At 36.3% G+C, this 17,870-nt stretch overlaps 1 protein-coding gene across 3 annotated transcripts in view; it reads right to left on the bottom strand.

Moving 5' to 3' along the window:
• Nucleotides 1-17,870, bottom strand: part of ctrip (E3 ubiquitin-protein ligase ctrip) — an 894,611-nt gene that overhangs the window by 503,457 nt on the left and 373,284 nt on the right. For all 3 annotated transcript variants that reach the window (XM_090377644.1, XM_090377653.1, XM_090377662.1), the window contains one exon: nucleotides 9,529-9,590. In XM_090377644.1, the coding sequence (XP_090233770.1) occupies nucleotides 9,529-9,590 (62 nt within the window). The remainder of the gene's footprint in view (nucleotides 1-9,528; nucleotides 9,591-17,870) is intronic.

Genomic DNA, 17,870 nt, shown 5'->3' with positions numbered 1-17,870 from the left:
ATTTTGTAAACTCTAAATGGAGTGGGAATAACACTTCAGCCTTTATGTGTTTAACTATCAAAGTTGAAGGTTTTTGGTAAAAACCTTCAATACCTTTGGTAACAAAGGTACAAGAAGTGATGAGGGGGAGAGAGAAAAAAATGCTTCCATGCAAAAAGTATCCAGACACGTTGGCTTCACAATGATGTCAATGACACTAACCTCCACACAATCAGGTCACCCTTGGCCATTACAATCCTCCCGCGAGGACTTTCCACCAATAGAAAATAGGCTGCAGCAGGTATAGCAGTCATTCCTTGTGAAACAGTGACAGTTCAGATACTAATGTGGAATGTGTTGTCCTAACCCTCACCTGACATTTTAGTTCCTCTCAGTAATTCCATAGGGATCAACTCAAAGCGCTACATCAGCCATTCCTACTTTTGTAAAATCACGTCCACGAATATACAAAAGGTGGTGTGGTACCAAAGGTACTGGACATCATGAATATTGAGTGTCACTAATCAAAAACCATGTTTGTGTCTGTGGCAAAGAAAACTGTGCCAAGGCCAGATGAGAGTATGAGTACTGTGGGGTACCATGAATTGTGTTGCTCATCTGGTGAGTGGAAGCTTCACACTCTCTCACCATGGATTGAGCCTTCCAGCCTTGGACCATGGAACAAAGTGGGGCCAGGATAGAATGAGGCCTCTTGGGGATCCTGCTCTTTCAAAGCAAGAAAGAGAAGGGTACCAAAGGTACAGACACATTATGACAGTTCTTTTGGTGAGCATGGAATTTATGGAAATGTTAAGGTAAGGTCACCAGCAGTTGACTTTGGATGGCGTAGGCTGTTAGCAATTTTACAAATTAATAGGCCAGCAATGCATCATCTGACAATAACATCTCTCTTGAAATCAGTCACGGTTCAACAACAAGATTGTACATGATTTTTTGTACAATCTCTCAACAAGGTAGTACAGGAAATTTAGAGATGAGTACTGAAACCTATAGCAGCTACAAGTTTATCTGTAGTAGTAGTAGTACCACAGAAAAGTTTGGGCTGATAAAAGCTGAGTATGAGAAATCACTGTCTAAGAGAGTAGAGAGACCACGAAGGATGGCAAGAATCCTTGTCATCCTTCACGTAAGAAGAATTTTTTCATGTATATGAATACAAAGAATAAAACAAATTAGATTGAATTATTGGCTAATGGGTGAAGAAAAGTCTCATGAAAATAAACTGAACAGGTATTTCACATTAACATTCTCAGTGCAAGTGAAGCTAGGTAATATGAAATTAGTGATACTGAAATTACAGGAGAAAAACTTTCAGCAACAAGTAAAGCTCTTGGAGTTAATGGCATATATCCAGAAAATTTGGGGGCTTAGAGTGGAACAGGTATCCTGTGTGTTATCAGACACTCAGCCTAAAACACTGATGGATCCAATATCTGTCTATTACAAAAGATTTAGGAGAAGTCCGATTGGCCTGCTTCCCTAAAATCCATTCATGCATAACTTCTCGATGGCAAGCCCTGTTATGTCATTTAGGTGGCAACGAACGTGTAGAGTCGTTCTCTTCAAGACACCTGGTCAGCATGAAGAGGAAAAGACCAAACCCTCCAGCATATGAGAGCACAACAATACAAATGGCCCTCAGTACCCAGCAGCTTTCACTCTCCCTCTTACGGCAGCGAGAGGATCAGAGTAGAAGCAGAGGGTGCTAAGAATCTCTGGGTACGACCAGGCTGCCATGCACGGAAACTGAACTTGGCCTGTTATAACATACAATCACTCATCGATGAAGACAGGATATCAGAGCTGGAAAAGGAATTAGAAAATGTGAATTGGAATATCATCGGTTTGGCTGAAACAAGAAGAAGAAATGAATCACTTATAAGTTTATCAAGAGGAAATCTGGTCTACAGAAAATTTGGGGGCTTAGAGGGGAACAGGTATCCTGTGTGTTATCAGACACTCAGCCTAAAACACTGATGGATCCAATATCTCTCTATTACAGAAGATTTAGGAGAAGTCCGGTTGGCCTCCCTTCCTAAAATCCACTCATGCACAATTTCTCGATGGCAAGCCCTGTTATCTCACTTAGGTGGCAATGAACGTGTAGAGTCGTTCTCTTCAAGACACCCGGTCAGCGTGAAGGTGGAGTTGGGTTTCTGGTCCATAAAGATTTTAAAAACAACATCTTGGAATTCAAAAGTACATCACCAAGGGTGTCAAGACTAATACTCAAGATTTCTAAGAGGTACAAGCTAAAGATTATAATGATTTATGCACCAACATCGAGCCATGATGATGAAGAGGTTGAAGAAATGTACACTGAAAGTGAGAGTCTTTTAGATGAGCAGAAAACCCACTACACTATTATTATGGGGGACTTCAATGCTAAGGTTGGAAAAAGGCAAAACAGTGCAGAAAGAGGAACTATAGGAAATTTTGGAATTGGTGAAAGAAATAAAAGGGGTGAAAGACTTGTGGAATTTGCAGAATCTCAAGGACTGTCAGTAATGAACACTTTTTTCAAGAAAAGGGTGAACAGAAAGTGGACATGGAAGAGTCCAAATGGATTAACAACTAATGAAATCGACTTCATCCTCACTAACAGAAGATATATTGTGAATGATGTTACTGTCCTGAATAAGGTAAATGTTGGAAGTGATCACAGAATGGCAAGATGTACACGATATAGATGTAGGAAAGGAAAGGAAAAAACTGACTCGAGTAAATAACACAAAGGTCTTTGAGATAACAGAAGAGGAGAAAAACAGTATGTACTGGAACTTAACAAGTTTGAGCTTCTGCAGACTGCTCAGGACCAAGATATTGAAGAGGAATATTACAACTTTCTGAAAGTGATAAAACCAAAAAAACCTATAGGGAAAACGAAATCCAAAGAAGAAAATAGTGAAGAAACACTTGTCGTGATGAACCGAAGACGACAAATAAAGAGCAAGAAAAACACTGTCAGGGAGAAAATTGAGTATACTGAGTTATGCAAAGCCATTAGAAAGAGACTCAGAGAGAACAGAAGATTTAACACAAGAAAAGTAGAACAAGCATTAAGGGAAAACAAAGGATTTAAATCAGCAGCTATGAACAGTAATACAGAAAGACAAATGATACTGAAACTGAAGAACAGCAATGGTGTACTTATAAACAACAGAGAAGGCATAATTCAAATAGGAGAAGACTATTATATAGAATTATACAAGGAGTGAGGGAATGATGCCAGCAGTGGGGAAGATGGATTGCAAAGTAACAACACATACGACATACTCGATATTCTTCCTGATAAAACTGGGAGGAAGAGATATAATACATAAACTGGCAAGGCTCTTCACAAAGTGCATTAGAAAAGGTGTGATGCCTAAGCAGTGGAATAATGCAATCATAGTTTTGCTGCATAAGAAAGGAGATAAATCAGAAATTGGAAATTATAGACCAATTAGCTTGTTATCCCACATCTACAAGTTGTTCACAATGGTCATTACTAACAAATTAGAAAGAATACTTGATGAGAATCAACCGAAAGAGCAAGCTGGCTTTAGGACAGGATTCTCAACTATGGATCACCTTCACATAATATCACAGCTAATGGAGAAAGCAAATGAATATAAAACACCATTATGCCTGGCATTTGTGGATTATGGAAATGCATTTGACTCCATACAGCATAAGGCAATGTTTCGGGCACTGGAAAGACAAGGCATAGATACCCCATATGTTATGATTTTGAAGAAAATATATGAGAGTGCTACCTCCTTTATTAGACTAGACAAAGACAGTAGGAAATTTAAAATCAAGAAAGGAGTTTGACAAGGAGACACAATATCTCCGAAGCTGTTTACTGCTGCCCTTGAGGAAGCTTTCAGAAGATTAGACTGGTTGCAGAAAGGAGTCAATGTGAACGGAGAGTACCTAAACCATTTACAATTTGCAGATGACATTGTGGTCATAAGCCACGATCCCAAAGAATTAGAGAAAACTCTTAATCAGTTATGCACAGTTAATAAGGATTTTGGACTAAAGATGAATATGGCTAAAACAAAAATAATGATGAACAAGTATGCCACAGAAAGGGAAATAATGATTGAAGGAGCAGTAATTGAAAAGGTGGAGTCATATACTTACCTGGGACAAGTTATTAGCTGTAATAATGATGAATGGCTGGAAGTCAAGAGAAGAATAAATTTTGGATGGATAGCATTCAGGAAATATAGTGACATACTGAAGAGCAATATCCCAGTTTGTCTGAAACATAAAATAATGAACCAATGTATACTCCCCACCATGAATTATGGAAGTGAAACTTGGGCACTCACCAAAAGAATGGAAGAGAAGCTGAGAACTACACAGCGAAGAATGGAACGAATTATATTGGGAATCAGACTGTTAGATAAGAAGAGAAACACATGGATTAGGCAGCAAACTCAAGTAAAGGACATTCTTATCAAAACTAAAGAACTAAAATGGTCTTGGGCAGGACACAGCTCGAAGACATGATGACAGATGGACTAAGAAAATAACAGAATGGTACCAAGAGGAGCTAGAAGAAAACCTGGAAGACAAAGGCGGAGATGAATAGATGAAATTCATGAGTTTTTGGGTAGTAAATGGATAGCCAGTGCTCAAAACAGAAGGAACTGGAAAGGTGCTGGAGAGGCCTTCATCCTGCAGTGGATTGAAAATGGCTGATGATGATGATGATCCAGTAAATTTAAGAAAGTGGCACATTGTATCACTAAGATTAATTATTAGGGCATCATTGAAGTTAGGATAGATCCCTATGGATTGAAAAGTGCCAGTGTATCGCCAATATATTAATATGGTTCTAAGAGCAAAGTGAGTAACTACAGACTGGTCACAGCCTGACTTCAGTGGTAGGGGAAAATCACAGTGGAGATTATGATAAAGGAGTGTAATACAGTGACATTTAAACAAAAACAGAATTCTGAAGGATACACAAGACGGTTTTGTTAAGGAAAATCCATGTTTAACTATCCTGGTTAGCTATTTTTCGTTGTCACTCATAAGCTGGATGTAAAATTTGAATTTGAATGTTTCATTTGAATTTTAGCAAAGCATCTGACTTAGTATCTGATGCAAGTTTACTGTATAAGCTGGACCATGTTGGAATCATGGTTAAATTATAATATGAAGTACAGGATAGCTGCAGGACAGGAGGCAGAAAATTGTCATTAATGGTTTCTCTTCGGATTGAGCCCATCAGAAAATATGTACCACTGAAAGATATTGTAACTGCAACTTATTGCAGTTAAAACAATCTTCTGATTCTATGCATTCTTCGTGTAAAGATGAAAAATTATGGCGATTTTTCTACAAGTGATGTTAATTTAAACAGGTAGCCAAGAAAACTTCTAGAAGCAAAAACATGCACTGACTCAAAATACTAATTAAAAAAGTTTTTACTAGAGAAATCTGAAACAGATCTTTGTAGTTTTTATCAATAGAGAATTCTAGATTAACATCCACTCTCTTACAAAACTCAATCACATTGATGAAATAGTTGAAGTAGACACCTAGTTCAACTATTTCATCAATAATAGTTGATGTAGGCTATGTTCCTAAACATGCAATGAATCTAATCTAATCTTTGCAACACAATGCCTTTTCAAATATTTTATCTCAACAGCTGTACCTGCACAACGAATACCATTTGTGTCTGATAAACAGGGATGCTAATTTTAGAACTGTTTAAAACTGTTTAAATGTTTGCAATTGTTAAGTGTAACAATCCTACATTCTCACTAGCTCTAATGTATTGGTCTGATGATATGTTCCAGCAACTCTGAAACATCACCTTTATCAAATTTAGGGTAATTAGCTCAGAAGCACTTAATAAACTAACTTTGAACTATTCACATAGCATAAACTGTTTCATTACATAATTTAATCTACGGATAATCACGAGGTATTATCATTCCCAAATTAAAATGACTGAAATAGAAAACCCAGCATTCCATTACAAAACAAGTGATCAGCCACTTTATATAGTTCAAAGGACATTGTGGTTTCTATCAATACAGTAAATTATACATTATATATATATACAGTAATACCCCGACTTACGCGAACTCGGATTTAGGAGATTCTTGATTTTTTTTCTTGCTGTGATATGCATTGGTTGTGTTTCGCGCGAACTCTATGTGCACAATTACGATTCTACAATCAACGAACGTTAAGATGGTTTTGTTATATGTTTTCTAAAGTCTTAAAAAAACTAAGTCGGTCAAACGAAGTAAATCTGATTTTCCTGCACCTAGTAAGAAAAGGAAAACGATATCTTTGGATTGTAAACTTAACATTATCAAGGATTTTGATAGCAGAATGAAAAATGCTCAATCCTTGAACTCAAGCATAATTCGGAAACGTCATGGTATTATTGCTGAGATGGAAACAACACTGAAATTATGGTGCGATAATCAAGTAAAAGTGAAGAATTGTCCAGTCAATCAGAACACTGTGTGCTATCAAGCTAAGCTGATTTTTGAGAGGTTGAAAGAAGCTGGGGAGGCGGGCAAAGATGAAAATTTTGTAACTAGTAACGGTTAGTTCAACCAATTTAAAACTCGCTGTAACTGGCACAGTATCGCGGAGAGGCGGTAAGTGCCGATAAAGAAGCTGCGTCTTCTTTTCCTGAGACATTCAAGGCTATGATAGAAGAAGGTGACTACAGCAGTGAAACCGTATTTAATGTGGATGAGACTGGCCTGTTCTGGAAGAAGATGCCTAAAATAACTTTTATCGCGCATGAAGAAAAAACTTTCCAGGCTTTAAGGTTTCCAAAGACCGACTGACAGTGATGGTTGGTGGGAATGCAGCTGTTGACTGCAAGTTAAAACGTCTCTTAATTTATCACTCCGAAAACCCAAGAGTTTTAAAAAATATATCTAAAATTAGCTTACCAGTGATTTGGAAGTCAAATCATAAAGCTTGGGTGACAGCTTCCATTTTTGAGGACTGGTTTGGTCACCACTTCATACCCGAAGTCGAACGTTATTGCAAGTCTAAACAGATTCCATTTAAAGTGACGCATTTTATTGACAATGCACCCAGTCACCCTCCTGCCACCCTAATTAATTTTTACCCACGCGTGAAAGTTGTGTTTTTACCTCCAAACAAAACCAGCTTGCTTCAACTGATGGACCAGGCAGTTATCAAAACATTCAAGGCTTACTATATGAGGCGTTCGTTTACACATCTGAATGAAGCTATGAGACAAAATAGTGAGATATCTGTTAAAGACTTTTGGAAACAATTCAATGTTTTAGATGCTGTAAGAATCATTGAAAAATCTTGGGATGAAATTTACAAAAAAACATTGAATGGTGTCTGGAAGAAACTTTGTCCATTTTTTTTCAATCGGTGGGTACAAGTTTTCCATTTTAATCGGTGGGTACAAGTTTTCCAGACCGTACCCACCGATTGGCCAGACATAGTGTATTACCTTGTAATTAATTTTAATTATATCTTGATTTATTTAGTTATTTAATTGTTAATTGTAACTTATATATGTTACACTTTTAACACAACTGACTTAAGTACATGATGCACCTACTCTCGGACATTCGTTCAGGGTCCTAACTATAGGAACGGGTTTGCAACCCCGAACTACCCTAGCCCAACTACATATCACTAATTTAATCATCTTTTTGCTTTACTAAATTCTACATTTTATGCTCTGTGAGCCATTAGTGTAACGAAAGCAATATCAGAGTACTATTTTTCTTACTATACCCAATCGATATTTTTTCGCCTTAACAAAGTTTAGCTACCTTCTACTGCTACTTTGTAAGTTATTATTTCTTTGCTATCCCGGGGTTTGAGCATCATGTACTTAACTTTAACCTAGCATAGCTCCACCGCTTACGTAAATTACATAATATACAGACACCAAAATTCGTCTAACGCTAGGAGCCGCTAGCGTTTCTTCGCATATATACACGGGTTAGCCTCCGGCGCTGTCTTTTCTGTCAACCCGTCCAGTAGCGGTAAGTTCTTGTCATTCGGACACTACCTTCCTTTGTCTTCACCTTTTTGGCGGGCCACTTACTTCTGTAAGGTCATCCATGTTCTGCATGTTATACTTTTGGCATAATATTTTTGCTTAACTTGTATTTTATTTATTTATTCAAAATTTATATTCTAAATTATTTTAGTTTTTACCACGTGTCTTCGTACACGTGTTTTTTGACATACAGAACATGTCAGAAACAGAAGTAAGAGTATTGCTGTTCTTTTTCATAATTTGGGTGGATGACCTCTGAAGAAGACCCAGAAATTATGAAAGATACTGCAATGCTATTTCCACCTTGGTCGTTCTTTTCAAAAATCTGCTATTTCTACCTTGGTCGTTCTTTTCAAAATTTACATTTTTTCAAAATTCGCACTTTGTTTATAACGTTACATTTTTCTTTTCCGTTCTTCCCCCCTTTAATCAACATATATCGCTCCCAGGGTACACGGTATTTTCATTATTAGCATTAATTATATTATAGATTTATACCTACTACATTCTACACATAACTTTAAAAAATAATTTTATATATACATTATGGTTGTAGGGTACCTTTGCTCTTGCAGTGTCCCTGATCCATAATTCATATTATCGATAATTCATTTTATCGCTATTCAAATTCAAATCCATTTTCTCTACTTAATTTTAATTTTATTATTCATAATTATTATTATTTATATATATATATATATATATATATATAAAATACATAATAAATGACTATATCATGTGAAATTATTAACAAAATAGGTTTTATTAAACTGATAAGAATACAAGCTCAATTGTTAGCATATGACATCTCGATATTCTTACCGAACCCAATCATCAGATCATAAATGCTACAGGAGGGAGAAATAGAGGAACACTTAACAACCATTTAAAATAAACTGAATAGGTAATCAGAGGCAATTAGTACTAAAAATGTTTAATTTTAAATTATGATATAGGATAATATGATATGCATTCAAGAACTTAACCAATATAAAATGATAACCATGAAAACTGAAGCATATAGATACAGTCTTCTTATTTCCTACATTGCAATTCAATTACAACAGCTTGCCTAACCCGCCTAGTGCAGGGCTTTGGCAAATAATAAAAAAGGCAAGATTACAGTGCGAGGCTATCCAAAGAATACCTTGAGGGCAAAGGCCATAAGACGACTGTTCTAGGGCTATAGCCTAGAACCGGCTTCAATTTCATTGTGTAATATTTGAAATGAAAGATGTTCAGTTCTTGTAGTTCACTTTTCATGTTTAATTTGGAAAAACAATATGTTAGTCAAATTTTAATTAATAAAAACTTTTTTTTTTTTTTTTTTTTGTCATTCAGCATTTAAATAAATTTAAAATTTATGTGATCATGAAATTATAGAAGCAAAACTTTTGTATAAAGCAAATTATTTAAATAAAACTACAGAACCAAAATGATAAAACTATGAAACTGAAACAGATGTATCACATTTAGAGAAAACAGTAATTTCTACCTACCTCTACATCATCCGAGGATCCTGAGCTTCCCATTAAGAGATAACGCAATGTTTCAGCAATATCTGAAACAGAACTCAGTTTTTAAAAAATGCAAAGCTAGTTGATTTCAGCTACAGTGGAGCCTCATTAATTTAAACTAATTAGAACCAAGTTCAGTTCAAATTCATGAAACCAAGATTTAAAAAAAAAAAAAAAAAAGATTTCTTAAGAGTTAATTCTGTTAAAATACAGTATTTTTTTTTGAAAAATAATAAAAAACAATGTATTTCAATAATTTATTACTTATGTCAGCAATAAATCTGTTTTCCATGGTATGTTTGTTTTAATATTTCACATTTTTTCTCTTAAATCGAGCCTAAACGTCGTACATACTGAGAAAAGGATACCATGATACAATACAGAGAAGGCAAACACTGTACTGTAAAATGGGATTTTACCATTCCTCCAGTAATCTATTCGGTGGACATGAGAGATAAAGTTAACTATTTATTTGATTTACAAATTAGAATGTTCACCACAGACTGCAAAAATACACATACAGCTTTGTGGGCAAATGCATTTTGACAAAATTCATCCATTCTGCAGAAATATTTTTGAGCATGATTAGCTCAAATTAAGTGCAGAAGTGTGATTCTGCACTTAATTAGAGCTAATTTCTATGCTAAATAAGGGTTAATTATTTGCATTGGCTGAATGACTCACCACTGGTGGGTCACTCAGCCAATGACCATTCATCACCCCAGTGAAATTACACTGATTTATTGCTGTAATGAACAAAAAAAAAACAACCTCCCAGTGTGCACTTATCTTTTATGTGTCACAATGAAAAATGTGATTTATGTGTATTGTTCAGAAAGCACGTTAAAGTCTCATGTCATTTTTTTGCACAAGAAAATATGAACAGGTGCTTAGTTCATACTCCCAAATTTTTTTTTTTTAGTTTAGTTATTTGGTTTTTAGGAGCATTAGCAACTAAGGCCATATTGCTCCGGGATATGCGGTGGTCACGGGCTCGAACCCTGGTCTAATCAAGAAGCGTGTGCTATGCACTGCTGCTCCTTCCCACCTGGCTACGGAGGAGCCCTACTCCCAAATTAAAATGCTGTAGCTCATACTGCATGAGAAAAATAGAAATATTTTAAGTTTTTTTAAGCAAAATAAAATTTCAATCACTGAAATAAAAGTAACGATTTCATTTTTATCGACATATCTTTGAGTATTGAATCAATCAAAATATGATTATGTGTATTGACATATCTTTAACTATTGAATCAATCAAAAACATTGTCTGAACTAGGTGAGGCTAGAAATGTTGGAAGTTTTTTTTTTTTTTTTTTTTTTGTGGGTGAAGATAATCCACAGACTGCGTAAAGCTAGCAACAAACTGTCACTTCACTTGATCTCATTCACAGACGAAAGTAAATTATATTTTAGAATGGTATGCAGCCTCCTAAAAATATTTTAAACTTGTACATCCTCATACACACAACCAAAATTGCACCAAAGCAATTACCAACTCTTGCCCTCACAACAAACCACATAAAGCCTATGAACAGCTATATACGAAAAGAAAAGAAACAATGCAGATTCTCAGGCACAATTAGCACCTAGCCAATAAAATCGCTCACAGGAATGTTAAACTCTCACCCTCAAAAGTAACAACTCAAAAATCTTACTAGTCTCTCAGTCTTGTACACAGATTTACACAATCATCTGGCAATTTCAAACTCTCACCCTGTAAATAACTCTGAATCCTACTAGTCTATCAATAGCTTCACACACAGATCTACTTAGCCATTCAGTATAATTACAACAGTATAATTTATTACTCTTCTCGCATATACTTTTTTAAGTCTCTTCTTATCAAACTCTTTCCTGAAATCAAAGTATACAGGGTAATTCAGGAGGAATAGTAAATATTTTAGGAGGTTATAGTAATGGTTATTCTGAGTAATTTTCTATTTATTGACTTTTTGAATGATACAAAACAAATATTTGACAATTTTTTTTACAGTTCACAAAAAAGTTCAAAAATCCCACTGCCAACCTCAATGCACTTTGCAACTCTTGTGGTAATATGACGTGTTGTTGTTCTGAGGTCATCTTGATGTTCCTTTATGAGGGCGGCAGTATCCAAAATGTGAGCAAGCAATTCATCTCTTGTATTCAGCTTTTCTATGTATACTGCACTTTTCATCCAACCCCACAAACAATAATCTAATGGAATAAGGTCTGGAGACCTTAGTGGCCAATGAGTGGGACTACCATGGCTGATCCATTGTTGAGGGAAAGTTCAATTTAGATACTGCATCACCAGATGGGTGTAACATGCAGGAGCACTGTCATGCTGGAGGTACATGCCAATCCTTCTAGCCAAGGGAACATCCTCCAACAGTAATGGAAGTTCGTTTTGCACAAATTTTAGATAAATGGGCCCTGTAAGACAATTTTGTAACACAACAGGCCCACTCAACTGATTGTCGATGATACCACAGCACACGTTTACAGAGAAGCAATGTTGAAAATTTGTTTCTACAGTGGCATATGGATTTTTGTCTGACCATCTATGAGTTACTGGTGTTGTTAATACTGTCACGTGTGAAAGTAGCTTCATCGCTGAACGGTATTAATGGAATTAATCAGCGATTAGCATTTACCCACTGACAAAATTCCAATTGATGGGTGTCGTCTCCTGGTTGAAGGGGTTGCACCCGCAGTACGTGAAATGGATACAAGCCGTGCTCACGTAATGCTCGCCATATTCTTGTCTGTGGAACACCGATATGAGTAGAAATTCTTCAAGTGCAAATAGTAAGACAACGTTCCACTCCACCGACTGAAGAATGTGTTTTATTTCATCCAATTTTGTTCATTTGCATGTTGAGAAGAAATAAGAGCACTGGGAACTGTACCAGTCTCACACAGTCTGGTGTAAACACTAGTAAATGCTCTTGAATCTGGTATTCTGTGGTTAGGACACAGTCAACGGTATTCTCTACAAGCAGTAGTAGCACTTCCACCACAACCAATAAACAAATACCATATCGGCATATTCAGCATGTCTGAAGATGTGCGGCATTCTTAACAACACTTCTAACAGCAAACAGTGTCAGGTTATAACTGCTTCTTGGTCACATCTGATTCAGGGTGTGCACCAGTTTCAAACAGCTGTATCCATTGAGAATTAGACACATTTTTATATGAACTTCCTTTGTGACCACATCATAGTATACAGTAAAACTGGTCAGACAAGATTTCTGTTTAACAAACCCATGATGCATATGAAGTATAACTGCAGTCTTGTCTAGATGGTCCTGCAGTACTTATTTAAAACTTTTACAATTATTTTCACTGGAAGAAAAGTTAAACTAACAGGACTGTAATTACTAGGGTTCAGATTTTTATGTATTATCATATTCATTTTTCGTTTAGATAAAGGCATGAAACTTAGAGTGTCCATGTTACATGGTCTGAGGATCGTAAAGAAGCGTGTTTATAATTTCATATTTCATCATGTTTTACACATTAGGTCATAATTTCAAAATAAATATGAAATATCATATTTTTTTTTTTTTTTTTTTTTTGATTTGGTAGTTGTTGGCGCATCGGCTTCTGTGGCCATATTGCACCTCCCAAGGTTTTTGCAGTACTTTGATCCAAGCCCGAGGCGGGAATCGAACCCGCGACCTTTGGGTTGCCGGGTAGGTACTTTACCCACTCGGCTAGCCCGGTCGGCTGAAATATCATATTTAATAGCATATTTTATACTTGTTGATATAAAACTTTCATATTTCGTCTTACGATAATCGAAAAATTATTTATCAAATTGATTTAAAACATATTTCTAAAAAACCGTGGGAATTTACATTTAATCATTTCGCATTCCAGCGTGGGCAGGCACAAGTGGCTAAATCCCGAAGTTATTTCGATTGGCTCTTTAGTCAATCACGACACCCCAGTGTAACCTTAGCTATAATTTACTGAGTTCAACGAATTATTCGTTCAACTTATTTTATACAGTAGAAACTTCAGCTATTGGCAAAATGAAGCCAAAATCAAGCAAAATTTAGACTCGTTTTGAAGGAAGAGCACAATATGAGATACAGACGAAATGGTGCCTTTCACAATACTATCGTAGTTGTTCTTTAAGAGTTCTATGGTGTATCTACGCCAATATTATATAGAATCTTAAACTCTTAAATATTATGCCTTGTTGCATTTAGTTTATTTAAGTAAATTGATTACCTGGTAAGAGATCTATCATAATTTTTATTTTTGGATGCTTCGATATATGGACATTCCAAATTTAATGTTCATGCATATTTATTTTTTCATATAAATCAGAAAATAATAATTTTTATAAATAATCTTAAATAAATATACAAATACATTTGTAAGGTTCCAAGCGCGAAAGTATCCCAATTACAACAGCAGCATAAAATTACTGCTTTGCATGAAGTGAATAAGGAGAATTTCAGGGGTGCGTACTGCAGAAAACCAAAAAACACCAGATCCATTCTTTACCGATTTATGCCAAGCAATGGTTGCCGTAAACATTCCTTGGAACAAAGTGAACAATCTGGTTTTCAAAAACTTCTTGGAAAAATACTGCTCCTGAAAATTTCCCGACGAATCAATATTACGGAAAAATTACTTTGAGGGCTATAAATAGGTATGCTCTGATTGATTTTATTAAATAATTTATCATTAAATAAATAACATAAGACTGAACGCTGTGTAGGCCATATTTTAATTAATTTATTTATTTACTTATTACCTGCAGTGTCTAAACAATATTCGCGAAGATATTGGAAGCAACTGTGTGTGGGGGTTCAGTTGATGAAACCACGGATTGCAAAAGATATAGCTAATTTTATTGTTGGAAAGCTTGATTCAGATGAACTATCTAAATCATATCTCCTTGCATCAAAGTGTCTCCATAAAGCTAATACAACTGTTGCTAGATCCACCGTTCGCAGTGATGCATCTATATCATGGCAGCCAGTGCTATCTTGCCATTTTTGAATAAAGTCCTTCAGTACTATTTCGTTTCCGTTGTTGTTTCCTTCATCATTTCTGTACCTCACGAGGTTCCTTTCGTATGCTTTTTGTACGTGCATATGCAAAATTTCCCAAGTTTTAGAGGAGATGGTCATTGAAGGACTTCCTCCAGCTTTTTTTTTTTTTTTTACGTAAACCCCAAACACGAGGTGTTAGAACCTACAGTACTTAGTACCATGCTTGGGTTGGAGATTGAGAAGACGAAAGAAGATATTTGTTGACATTGGACTTGAACTTCCGTAGACTGTAATTTTCAGGAAATACGTATGTAGGAATGTTGTTCCAGGAACCGGCAGTTGAATGCATAAACGAGGAAGATGAAAAGTTGGTTCTGTGAGTTTGAAGTTGGACAGTAAATGGATGTTGGCTGGTGGCAGCATGTGTTCGGACTGTTGTGAAAAAGAGAGCAGGAATTATAGAAGCCAATTCAGAAGAACAGTGCCCATGGAAGTATCTGTAGAAAAGGCATGCAGCAGAAACAGTACGTCTATGAGATAGAGAATGGAGAGATTCTGTTAGAGAGGAGTCATTAATTAACCTAACTGCCTTCTTCTGAATGGAATCTAGAAGCCTGAGAGAGGTTTTGGGGGTACCGCCCCAGATGTGGGAACAATATTCCATGGTAGGGTGGATTTGCGATTTATACAGAGTGAACAGCTGTTTGGAAGAAAAGTAATGCCGAGAGCGAAAGAGAAAACCAAGTTTTTAAATGCAGAAGAAGCAATATTTGTAATGTGCTTGTGCCAAGAGAGATTAGAAGTCAGGGTAAACCCCAAAAGAAATATATCATTTTGCCTAGAAATCGGAGTGTCAGTAAAGATAAGCATAGGAGCAGAAGAATCCTTTTTGCGAGATATAAGACAAGACTGAGTTTTAGAAGGGTTGAAATCAATTAAGTTGTCTTTGCCCCACTGGAGAATTACCCGAAGATCGGCATTTAAGGAATTGGTAGCAGATTTTCAAGAAGTTGAAGCTGATTGAGCAGGAAGGTTTCTCAATATGGAAAGTGGAATGCAAGTGCTATCATCGGCAAAACTATGGATAGGATTTCCACTCAATGGAAGAAGGTCATTAATATACAAGAGGAAAAGAGTGGGGGAAAGAACTGAACCTTGTGGGGCTACCAGCATTAGTGGAGAAGTTAGAAGACAGTGAGCAATCTACCATCACCCTCAGTGAGCGATCAGAGAGAAAACTAGATAACCAATTACTACAAACAGTTGGCAAACCATAAGATGGAAGCTTGTTTAGAAGACCTTTAGGCCAAACACGATTGAAAGCCTTTGAGATGTTAAGAGCAACTACTTGTGTTTCACCGAACCTTTCTATTGAATTAGTCCATAAATGGGTAACATAAGCCAGAATATCACCAGTGGATCAACACTGACGGAATCCATACTGGCGATCGTTGATCAGACGGAAGGTTTCTAGGTAGTTTAAAATTTGGCGGTTAATTGATTTCTCCATTACTTTAGAAAGAGTAGACGTAATTGCAATGGGACGATAATTGGATAGGAGGAATTTGTCACCCTTTTTAGGAACTGGCTGGATATGAGCAAACAGGAGGCATTGAATGGAGCGTGTTGGGAATAGTGGGAGGTGTTTTACCAAGTTCGTTAATGTCATTAAGGCATATAAATTTGCCCCAATCACATCTTGTGATGTTGAGAGGCCCTTCTCTGCTTACAAGAGAATATTAACAGATGATAGGGGGAGATTAACTCAAACATTTGGAGTGGATACAGGTATCGCAATGCGATGGAAAGTACTCAGCAACTTAACTGTTAGTAGCCTAGTACCTTAGCCTATACATTTTGGTTTTTGTATGTTTAAAAAAAGTTTTAATGTTTATATTTCAAAAAAAAAAAAACAAAAAAACTTGCAAATTGTGATATTTTCATTATATTACTTGTTAGAAATTTGTATAACAAGACGTTGTACAACTTTAAAAGAATAAAAAAAGTAAATATCATTTATATGGTACGTAAAGGCAAATTATTTAGTCACATTTAAGGTCATATTTGGTTAAACTTAGTGACATATTTTCATCACGTTTTGACATTTTTAAGGTCATAAAATCCGAACCCTGGTAATTACTCATGTCACCTTTTGATCTCTCTTTATAATTTGGGAATACATTTGCACATATCAGCCTGTGGCAACCCTCCTACGAATCCAAGGATGCTCTCATAATTATAAATAGGTAAGGGTTTGTTTACTTCCTTTACAGCCTCCCTTAATATAATTGAATAGATCCCAGTTACCTTTCTTATGTTTAAACTTCAACAATCTCTTTCACATTCCGCTCAGTTATTACAAAATGGTTTAGCTTTCTGTTAGCATTAGCATAGGCATATGATGCAAGAAAGCAAGCTTATGCAGCATCAGCCAAAAAAAAAAAAAAAACACTCCCATTTCACCCCTCCTTTCGTTTCAAGTACCTGTCCAGCTCAGCCTTAAATTTATTTAGGCCATCAACTTCCACAACAAAGGATGGAAGTCTGTTCCACCAACCAACCGTCCGCTGGCTAAAGGCAAACTAACACACATCTATCCTACATCTGCCTTTCCTCAATTTGAATTTATGCCCTCTCAAATGATTATTCTGAGCAAGAGGAAGAATTCCATCAGCATTGAGCATGCTCAAACCATTCAAGGCTTTATACACCTCAATCAGATCACCTCGCAAGTGACTAGTCTCCAGACAAACGAATTTGCAAAATTTAAGCCTTTCTTCGTAAGAGCAACCCTTTTTTCCATTCACTAATCTTGTTGCCCTTCTCTGTACTCGTTCAACAGCTCTACATCCTTCTTAAAATTAGGCCTCCAGACCTGTATACAGTACTCAAGGTGTGGCCTGACCATTGCCTTATATAAGGGGATAATCACCTCCTTATCCCTGCTAGAAAAATTCCTGTATATCATTGACAAGACACTATGAGCTACTCTTGCAGACCGTCTGCACTGCTAGAAAACTTCATATCTGCCTGCACAATTACCCCAGGTCCTTTTTGTTCTCTACCACTGTCAGTGTAGTACCACAGAGTTGGTACGTTTCTCTGGGGTTACTTCTACCCACATGCAGTACTTCCCATTTGTCAAGGTTAGACTTCAGTTGCGACTTCTTACCCCATCTGCCCAAATTATCTAGATCCTGTTGCAGCAGCACACTGCCATAACTGTCATTAACAACCCTGCCAACCATTGTATCATCTGCAAACTTTGATATTAAGCCTGATATACCTTCATCAATATCATTGATAAATATACAAAACAACAGT

Source organism: Mastigoproctus giganteus, chromosome 1 (assembly GCF_048544385.1).
Source record: "Mastigoproctus giganteus isolate SK-2022 chromosome 1, ASM4854438v1, whole genome shotgun sequence".
In the NCBI taxonomy this organism is placed as follows: Eukaryota; Metazoa; Arthropoda; class Arachnida; order Uropygi; family Thelyphonidae; genus Mastigoproctus; species Mastigoproctus giganteus.
Note: the sequence above shows the minus strand (reverse complement) of the source record. Positions and strands in the feature narration are given on the sequence as shown.